Here is a 10,000-nt window from a genome sequence, read left to right on the forward strand (position 1 = left end):
GTCTCTCTCTCTCTATGTTTCTGTCTGTCTCTGATTCTGTCTCTCACTCTCTGTTTCTGTCTCTCTCTGTTTATGTGTCTCTCTCTGTCTGTTTCTGTCTTTGTCTCTCTGTCTCTGTTTCTGTCTTTGTCTCTCTGTCTGTTTCCGTATTTGTCTCTCACTCTCTGTTTCTGTCTCTCTGTTTCTGTGTCTCTGTCTGTCTTTCTCTGTTTCTGTCTTTCTCTCTCTCTCTCTATGTTTCTGTCTCTCGCTCTCTTTGTCTTTCTCTCTCTGTTTCTGTCTCCCTCTCTCTCTCTCTCTGATTCTGTCTCTCTCTCGGTTTCCGCCTCTCTCTCTCTCTCTCTCTCTCTCTGTTACTATCTCTCTCTCTGTTTGTCTCTCTCTGTTTCTGTCTCTCTCTCTCTCTCTCTCTCTCTCTCTCTCTCTCTCTCTCTCTCTCTCTCTCTCTCTCTCTCTGTCTTTTTCTCTGACTCTCTGTTTCTGTCTCCCTCTCTCTCTTTCTGTTTCTCTCTCTGTCTCTCTCTGCTTCTATCTCGCTGTCTCTGTGTCTGTTTCTCTCTCTCTGTTTCTGTCTCCGTCTCCCTCTCTCTCTCTGAGAGAGCTCTGTGTGTGTCTCTCTCCTTCTCTCTGTCTCTCTGTCTCTGTTTCTGTCTTTGTCTCTCTGTCTGTTTCTGTCTCTCACTCTCTGTTTCTGTCTCTCTGTTTCTGTCTTTGTCTCGCTCTGTTTCTGTCTCCCTCTCTCTCTCTCTGTTTCTGTCTTTCTCTCTGTCTCTGTTTCTCTCTCTCTCTGTTTCTGTCTCCCTCTCTCTGATTCTGTCTCTCGCTCTCTTTGTCTCTCTCTCTCTCCCTCTCTGTTTCTGTCTCTGTTTCTCTTTGTCTCTGTCTCTCTCTCTCCCTCTCTGTTTCTGTCTCTGTTTCTCTTTGTCTCTGTCTCTCTGATTCTGTCTCTCCCTCTTTGTCTTTCTCTCACTCTGTTTCCGTCTCTCTCTGCTTATTTGTCTCTCAGTCTCTGTTTTTCTGTCTTTCTCTGTTTCTCTCTCCCTCTCTTTCTGTTTCTGTCTCTCTCTGTTTCTGTGTCTCTCTCTCTCTCTCTCTCTCTCTCTCTCTCTCTCTCTCTCTCTCTCTCTCTCTCTCTCTCTCTCTCTCTCTCTCTCTCTCTGTTTGTCTCTCTCTGATTCTGTATCTCTGTCTCTCTCTCTCTATGTTTCTGTCTGTCTCTGATTCTGTCTCTCACTCTCTGTTTCTGTCTCTCTCTGTTTATGTGTCTCTCTCTGTCTGTTTCTGTCTTTGTCTCTCTGTCTCTGTTTCTGTCTTTGTCTCTCTGTCTGTTTCCGTATTTGTCTCTCACTCTCTGTCTCTCTGTTTCTGTGTCTCTGTCTGTCTTTCTCTGTTTCTGTCTTTCTCTCTCTCTCTCTATGTTTCTGTCTCTCGCTCTCTTTGTCTTTCTCTCTCTGTTTCTGTCTCCCTCTCTCTCTCTCTCTGATTCTGTCTCTCTCTCGGTTTCCGCCTCTCTCTCTCTCTCTCTCTCTCTCTGTTACTATCTCTCTCTCTGTTTGTCTCTCTCTGTTTCTGTCTCTCTCTCTCTCTCTCTCTCTCTCTCTCTCTCTCTCTCTCTCTCTCTCTCTCAGTCTCTGTCTTTTTCTCTGACTCTCTGTTTCTGTCTCCCTCTCTCTCTTTCTGTTTCTCTCTCTGTCTCTCTCTGCTTCTATCTCACTGTCTCTGTGTCTGTTTCTCTCTCTCTGTTTCTGTCTCCGTCTCCCTCTCTCTCTCTGAGAGAGCTCTGTGTGTGTCTCTCTCCTTCTCTCTGTCTCTCAGTCTCTGTTTCTCTTTCTCTCTTTTTCTGTCACTCTCTCTATTTCTCTGTTTCTGTCTCTCTCTGTTTCTATTTCTCTCTCTCTCTTTGTATGTCTGTCTCTCTGTTTCTGTCTCTGTCTCTCTGTTTCTGTCTCTGTTTCTCTCTCTCTCTCTCTCTTTCTGTCTCTCACTCTCTCTATCTTTGTTTCTGTCTCTCTCTTTTTCTGTCTCTTTCTGTCTCTCTCTTTCGGTCTCTGTGTCTCTCACACACATAAATACACGCGCACACTTTATCACATGCGCGCGCATCATGTCGTGCACGCGGCGGATCGATGCGTCTCTCTGATCGATGAGCGGCTGATCGGTGGAGGCTCTGCAGGGTCACCGCGCTTCAGTCTGCCGCCGCACGCGCACCAGAGCGGAAGCCTCTGCACCGGAGCTCCGCGCGAGGAAGTACCGGGGAGCAGGAGCCCAAGTCCCGGCCGCGTGGAAGAGAGCAAGTCCCGGGAAAAGTCCCGGCGAATCGCACCGCAAGGTGGCGGGTAATAAGAGCAGAGGACCCGGGGATCAGGAGCGAATCTCCCCCGGCGTTAAAGAGCGGAAGTCCCGGCGATCTGAAGTGCAACTCCCGGCGAGTAGCAGCGGAGGTCCCGGAGATAAGTACCCGCGTTTAGGAACGCAAGTGCGGGTGGATAGTCAGCCGAGGTCTCGGGGAATCTGGAGCTGAAGTCCCGGGGAAGTGTATCGGAGGTCCCAGTGAAGGAACCCCCCTCCTCCTCCCTCTCTCTCCCCGCTCCTCGGACATAAATCACCGGGAAGCAGCTGCCGGAGCTCCAGACTCGCGGATCCCGGATCTTTCCCCTCCGTTCCTCAATCGGGCAACGGAGTTGATCTGTCGCCGCCCGGTGCGCTCCGCAGGCCGGCGCGGACCCTCTGTCTTCCCGGCGGTGTGACATGCAGCCTGGGGGCTTCCCCTCCCTCCTCTAGGCGGGCTCCGGGATGACTCCGCGGCCGTGAGTTGCTGACAGGTTCCCCGGGAAGGGAGGAGGGTGTTGGGGGGGGGGGGGGGTGGGGGGGGGAGGTCACAGGTCAGCGGCGCCCCGCCTCGGGACATGTGAACCCGGCGGGGGGGCATCAGGAGGTCTACCCCCGACCCCCCGCCCCGCTGCACGGCCCCGGATCCACGCACAGACATGTATTCCCCGCTATGTCTGACTCAGGTGAGCTCCAGCCGCAGACACCAACACCGACCCTCCGCGCTGCGCTCTTCCCGCAACACGCGCTCCCATCCCGGGGAACTTTTGCTTCAAGTGCCACTTCAAAAACTTTTGGGGCATTTTTTTCTCTTCTTTTTTAAAAATTAAAAACAAAAAGTTAATCTCCAATACACGCCAATTTCATATCATTTATTTCCTCTTCCTTTTTTTAAATCCAATTACAATATGCGTGCACGAGTCCTATGTGCACGAGCGCGATGCGGCGACCTGATGTGACCCCCCCCATCACCTTTATTTATTTGTTTATTCATGTAAGAAAAATCCACCTACAAGTGATCACTCCTTCGTCCACGTGCGTGTGTGAGCCTCACGTGCACGAGCTTGACACAGTGACCTGAAGTGACCCCCCCCCCATTGATTTCTGTTTATTTATAATTGTTAATGAAGTTTGAAATAACCGCTGCGTTCAGGGTCAAAGTCGAAGGTAGGATTTTACGGCTTTTGTTAGTTTGTTTATTTCTTGCAATTAATTAAAATCCAAATGAATAATAATTACATTTTGGGATATTTTTAAAGGGAACATTGGAACGTGTGTGTGTGTGTGTGTGTGTGTGTGAAGCTCCAGGAAAAACCAGCAGTGTCTTTTTTTAATCTGTAATCTGATTACCAGCTGGTCTGAAAAAACCAATGAAATCCTGCAATCACCTGAATCCGTAGATGAAGAATCTGGAAAGAATCCAGAACCAAAGAATGTCGTAGTTTTAAAAAACCAAAGAAACGCCAGCGCTTTCAGCCCGACCACGAGTCTGGATGCTTCTCCATGTTCTTTTATTGTTAAGTTGCTCTACAGTGTCGGAGGAGAGATTGCTCTTATTCTGAAAAGCTTCACATGCTTTGCGATGATCGCAGATTCTGGATGTTTCTGTGCTACGATTTTCACAATTGTACATTTGATTTTCTAGTTTTGCAAATGCTTCTTTTGACAAAACCTTTCCATGATGTACACGAGTTGTAGATTTCTATTCTGGGTCTTATGAGTATTTCAATTTTCACGTACTCTGGGATGCTACATGCTACGATTTTTGCAATTTTGATAATTGTACAATTCATTTTCTATTTTCTACCATTTTAAAGTGTCTGCGAATGCTGTTTTCTACGATACTTTTCTACAATATACACGTGTTATAGGTTTGTAAATATGTTGATTTTTACATGTTCTAGAGTTTGATGTTCGACAATCGCGAATGCTACATTCTACGGCTTTCATACTCGAGACAATTGTACGTTCGATTGTTCTCACATTTACTATTTCCCTCAATTTTCACATGTTTTTGGAGTTTTGACGTTCGTGAATGCTAATGCTACTTTTTGCGATTTTAATTGTTTTCCAATTCTACTTCTTACGATATTTCCACGTTACAGAGTTTGACGTTCTATGTTTTGTCGTACATTCTCGAATGTAACTTTCAAAAACTTTGGGACTTTTGACAATCGTACATTCCATGAGTCTGACCTTCTACGTTTACGAACGCTACATTCTCCAGATTTCACACTTTTCTACAATTCCAAATATTGCAAATATATAATATTAAGCGGCATTTGAAGCGTGTACACGTATTCAACATATCGTGAGCAAATTCTTCATGTCGTTAGTAAAATTAATGATTAGTTAATGACTTTGTACTTTTTTTTCATCTCGCACTGCTAGCCTCAATGCTAACAGTTTCTCCTCTCTGTCGCCCCCCGCAGGATGAGTTCCATCCGTTCATTGAGGCGCTGCTCCCGCACGTGCGCGCCTTCGCCTACACGTGGTTCAACCTGCAGGCGCGGAAGCGAAAGTACTTCAAGAAGCACGAGAAGCGCATGTCGAAGGAGGAGGAGCGCGCCGTGAAGGACGAGCTGCTGGGCGAGAAGCCCGAGGTGAAGCAGAAGTGGGCGTCGCGCCTCCTCGCTAAGCTGCGCAAGGACATCCGGCCGGAGTTCCGCGAGGACTTCGTGCTGACGGTGACGGGCAAGAAGGCGCCGTGCTGCGTTCTCCTCCAACCCCGACCAGAAGGGCAAGATGCGGCGCATCGACTGCCTGAGGCAGGCCGACAAGGTGTGGCGCCTGGACCTGGTCATGGTCATCCTCTTCAAGGGAATCCCGCTGGAGAGCAACGGACGGCGAGCGGCTCGTCAAGTCGCCCGCCTGCCACAACCACGGCCTGTGCGTCCAGCCTCACCACATCGGCGTGTCGGTCAAGGAGCTCGACCTCTACCTGGCCTACTTTGTGCACGCAGGTATGGTCTGCGTTTTTTAGTCGTTGTAGACGCGTTTGAGGCTATTTCAAGATGTTTCATGCTACTTTACAAAGTTTCAAAGTGGGTTTGAGGCTATTTTTGCATTTCAGTCTTTGTAAACATGTTTGAGGATACTTCCAAATGTGTTTGAGGCTACCTCCAAACGTGGTTGAGGTTATTTCAGGGTATTTCAGGCTACTTCCAAATGCACTTTAGGCTACTTCAGGTTGTTTTGAAGTACCTCCAAATGTTTTTGAGGCTGTTTCAAGACGTATTCGGCTGCTTACAAATGTGTTCGTTAATATTGTAAGATCTTTGAGGCAACTTCCAAATGTGTTTTAAACTCTTTCAGGGTGTTTGAGGCTATATCAGAATGTTTGAGACCATTTCAGGGTGTTTGAGCCTCTTTGATGGTGTATGAGGCTATTTCAGTGTGTTTGAGGCTATTTTAGGCTGTTTTATGCTGTTCCCAAATGTGTTTGAGGCTATTCTACAGTGTTTTAGGGTGTTTGAGGCTCTTTCAAGGTGTATGAGGCTATTTCAGTGTGTTTGAGGATATTTTAGGCTGTTTGTGGCTTTTTTAGGGTGCTTGAGGCTATTTTAGGGTGTTTGAGACTCTTTCAGGGTATTCAAGGCTAATTCAGTGTGTTTGAGGCTATTTTAGGGTGTTTGATGCTGTTTCCAAATTTGTTTGAGGCTATTTTAGGCTGTTAGAGGCTATTTCAGGGTGTTTGAGCATATTTCAGGGTGTTTGATGCCATTTCAGGTTTTTTGAGGCTATTTCAGGGTGTTTGAGGCTATTTCAGGGTGTTTGATGCCATTTCAGGTTTTTTGAGCATATGTCAGGGTGTTTGAGGCTATTTCAGGGTGTTTGATGCCATTTCAGGTTTTTTGAGGCAATTTCAGGTTGTTTGAGGCTATTTCAGGGTGTTTGATGCCATTTCAGGGTGTTTGATGCCATTTCAGTTTTTTTGAGGCTATTTCAGGGTGTTTGAGGCTATTTCAGGTTGTTTGAGGCTATTTCAGGTTGTTTGAGGCTCTTTCAGGGTGTTTGAGGTGTTTTCTGGGTGTTTAGGCTATTTTAGGGTGTTTGATGCTATTTCAGGGTGTTTGATGCCATTTTAGGTTTTTTGAGGCTATTTCAGGGTGTTTGAGGCTATTTCAGGTTGTTTGAGGCTCTTTCAGGGTGTTTGAGCTTATTACAGGGTGTTTGAGGCTGTTTCCAAATGTGTTTGAGGCTATTTCAGATTGTTTGAGGCTATATCAGGTTGTTTGAGCTTATTACAGGGTGTTTGAGGCTGTTTCCAGGTGTTTGAGACTATTTTAGGGTGTATGAGGCTCTTTCAGTGTTTTTGAGGCTATTTCAGGTTGTTTGAGGCTGTTTCAGTGTGTTTGAAGCTGTTTCAGATTGTTTGAGGCCATTTCAGGGTGTTCGAGGCTATTTCAGGGTGTTTGAGGCTATTTCAGATTGTTTGAGGCTATCTCAGGTTGTTTGAGGCTGTTTCAGGGTGTTTGAGGCGGTTTCAGGGTGTTTGAGGCTATTTCAGGATGTTTGAGGGTATTTCAGGGTGTTTGAGGCTGTTTCAGGGTGTTTGAGGCGGTTTCAGGGTGTTTAGGGTATTGTAGGTTATTTGAGGCTATCTCAGTGTGTTTGAGGGTATTTCAGGGTGTTTGAGCCTATTTCAGGGTGTTTGAGGCTATTACAGATTGTTTGAGGCTATTTCAGGGTGTTTGAGGCTATTTGATTTGGTGCTGTTTCCAAATGTGTTTGAGGCTATTTCAGGGTGTTTGAGGCTATTTGAGGGTGTTTGAGATTGTTTCAGGGTGTTTGAGGCTGTTTCATGTTGTTTGAGGCTACTTTAGGACGTTTGAACCGGTTTTCAAACGTGTTTGAGGCTATGTTAGGGTGTTTGATGGTCTTTGAACGTGTTTGATCTTCTTTCAATGTGTTTGAGGCTATTTCAGGGTGTTTGAGGCTATTTTAGGGTGTTTGGAGCTGTTTCCAAATGTGTTTGAGCCTATCTCAGGTTGTTTGAGGCTATCTCAGGTTGTTTGAGGCTGTTTCAGGAGTTTGAGGCTCTTTCAGGGCGTTTGAGGCTACTTTAGGACGTTTGAACCGGTTTTCAAACGTGTTTGAGGCTGTTTCAGGAGTTTGAGGCTGTTTCAGGGTGTTTGAGGCTATTTCAGGGTGTTTGAGGCTATCTCAGGTTGTTTGAGGCTGTTTCAGGAGTTTGAGGCTCTTTAAGGGCGTTTGAGGCTACTTTAGGACGTTTGAGGCTACTTTAGGACGTCTGAGGCTGTTTCAGGTTGTTTGAGGCTGTTTCAGGAGTTGAGGCTCTTTCAGGGCGTTTGAGGCTACTTTAGGACGTTTGAGGCTATTTCAGTGTGTTTGAGGCTATTTCAGGTGTTTGAGGCTATTTCAGGGTGTTTGAGGCTACTTGAGGACGTTTGAGGCTGTTTCAGGGTGTTTTGAGGCTGTTTCAGGAGTTTGAGGCTATTTCAGGGTGTTTGAGGCTACTTGAGGACGTTTGAGGCTGTTTCAGGGTGTTTGAGGCTGTTTCAGGAGTTTGAGGCTCTTTCAGGGCGTTTGAGGCTACTTTAGGACGTTTGAGGCTGTTTCAGGGTGTTTGAGGCTATTTCAGTGTGTTTGAGGCTATTTCAGGGTGTTTGAGGCTACTTGAGGACGTTTGAGGCTGTTTCAGGGTGTTTGAGGCTGTTTCAGGGTGTTTGAGGCTGTTTCAGGAGTTTGAGGCTCTTTCAGGGCGTTTGAGCCGGTTTTCAAATGTGTTTGAGGGCTATGTTAGGGTGTTTGATGGTCTTTCAACGTGTTTGATCTTCTTTCAATGTGTTTGAGGCTATGTTAGGGTGTTTGAGGCTATATCAGGGTGTTTGAGGCTATTTTTGTCATTTGAATTATGTTGGAGGTAGGTCTGGGCAAAATATAAATTTTATTGGTTTATCAAATATTTATTGAAAATGTATTTTTATTTTACAAATTCGAGCCCCACACACACACACACACACACACACACACACACACACACACACACACACACACACACACACACACACACACACACACACACACACACACACACACTACTGATTCTTTCCATAGTTGCTGTTGCACCTTTGCACTCTAGTTCAAGCTAAAATCCTAGATCATGTTTTTAGGCCAAATTGCCCAGCCCTAGTTTGAGGCTATGTTCCAGGTGTTCCAGGTGTTTGGGGGTATTTTGCCTGTTTATTATGTGTTTAGTATTTAGCCATGTTGTGTTCAGGTTAATGATTAACCATGGTGCATTTAGGTAGAAAAATATTGGGGGGAAATGCTGAGTCATCATACCTGGTGCAAAGATATATGATCTTCTAGCATTAAAAAAAAAAGCTGACTCATCATCTACGAGTAACTCAGTAAAGACATAAAAAGTTGGAAGATGTAATAATATTCAATAAAACTAACAAACTGTTGAGTCATGATATACAAGTCACTAAATAAACCAAAAATGTTAAAATTAGGGATGTCCCGATCAGATCGGATCACCCCACTGATCACCCAGCTGATCACCCGCTGATCACCCCGCTGATCACCCAGCTGATCACCCGCTGATCACCCGCTGATCACCCAGCTGATCACCCAGCTGATCACCCAGCTGATCACCCCACTGATCACCCCGCTGATCACCCCGCTGATCACCCAGCTGATCACCCAGCTGATCACCCAGCTGATCACCCAGCTGATCACCCCACTGATCACCCGCTGATCACCCCGCTGATCACCCAGCTGATCACCCAGCTGATCACCCAGCTGATCACCCCGCTGATCACCCAGCTGATCCCCAGCTGATCACCCCGCTGATCACCCCGCTGATCACCCAGCTGATCACCCAGCTGATCACCCCGCTGATCACCCCCGCTGATCACCCAGCTGATCACCAGCTGATCACCCAGCTGATCACCCAGCTGATCACCCCGCTGATCACCCAGCTGATCACCCAGCTGATCTAAAAAACAAACAAAAAAAGCATTTTCACGTCAGCTGCCGTAAAGCGAGCCCCGTGTGCGACCTGCCGTAAACTGAGAGGTGGAGCACCAGAGCTTCACCACAGTCCTGAGAGGCGGAGCACCAGAGCTTCACCACAGTCCTGAGAGGTGGAGCACCCAGAGCTTCACCACAGTCCTGAGAGGTGGAGCACCAGAGCTTCACCACAGTCCTGAGAGGGTGGAGCACCAGAGCTTCATCACAGTCCCGAGGAGGTGGAGCACCAGAGCTTCACCACAGTCCTGAGAGGTGGAGCACCAGAGCTTCATCACAGTCCCGAGAGGTGGAGCACCAGAGCTTCACCACAGTCCTGAGAGGTGGAGCACCAGAGCTTCATCACAGTCCCGAGAGGTGGAGCACCAGAGCTTCGTTTAACACAACTAATCTGATAAGACATCTAAAAAGTAAACATGCGGTGGAGTACGCTCAGCAAACACCATCATCTGTGGTCAAAAAGATGACGTAATCGCCCCCCTCCTCCCCCCACCGCTTCGCTACGTCACCTAATAACCAGAATAATCAGGGACTAGAAGCTCGGGTGGAGCTGCAGAAGCTAGAAGCAGGCGGAGCGGGGCCATAGACCTATAAAACTAGAGTTATATATAGTGGTTTATGTGTTTATGTTCAGGAGTCTACTTCTAAATCTCTATGTGGTCTGTCTTCTTCT

At 46.9% G+C, this 10,000-nt stretch overlaps 1 protein-coding gene across 1 annotated transcript in view; it reads left to right on the forward strand.

The window, feature by feature from the left end:
* Window positions 1-10,000, forward strand: part of LOC308116023 (nuclear factor 1-like) — a gene marked incomplete at both ends in the record, with an annotated part of 49,596 nt that overhangs the window by 16,476 nt on the left and 23,120 nt on the right. Inside the window, 3 exon segments of the mRNA XM_080473973.1 lie at window positions 4,761-5,048; window positions 5,050-5,166; window positions 5,168-5,291. Of these exon segments, the coding sequence (XP_080330099.1) occupies window positions 4,761-5,048; window positions 5,050-5,166; window positions 5,168-5,291 (529 nt within the window).

Source organism: Lipophrys pholis, assembly GCF_963383615.2.
Source record: "Lipophrys pholis genome assembly, chromosome: 10".
NCBI lineage: Eukaryota > Metazoa > Chordata > Actinopteri > Blenniiformes > Blenniidae > Lipophrys > Lipophrys pholis.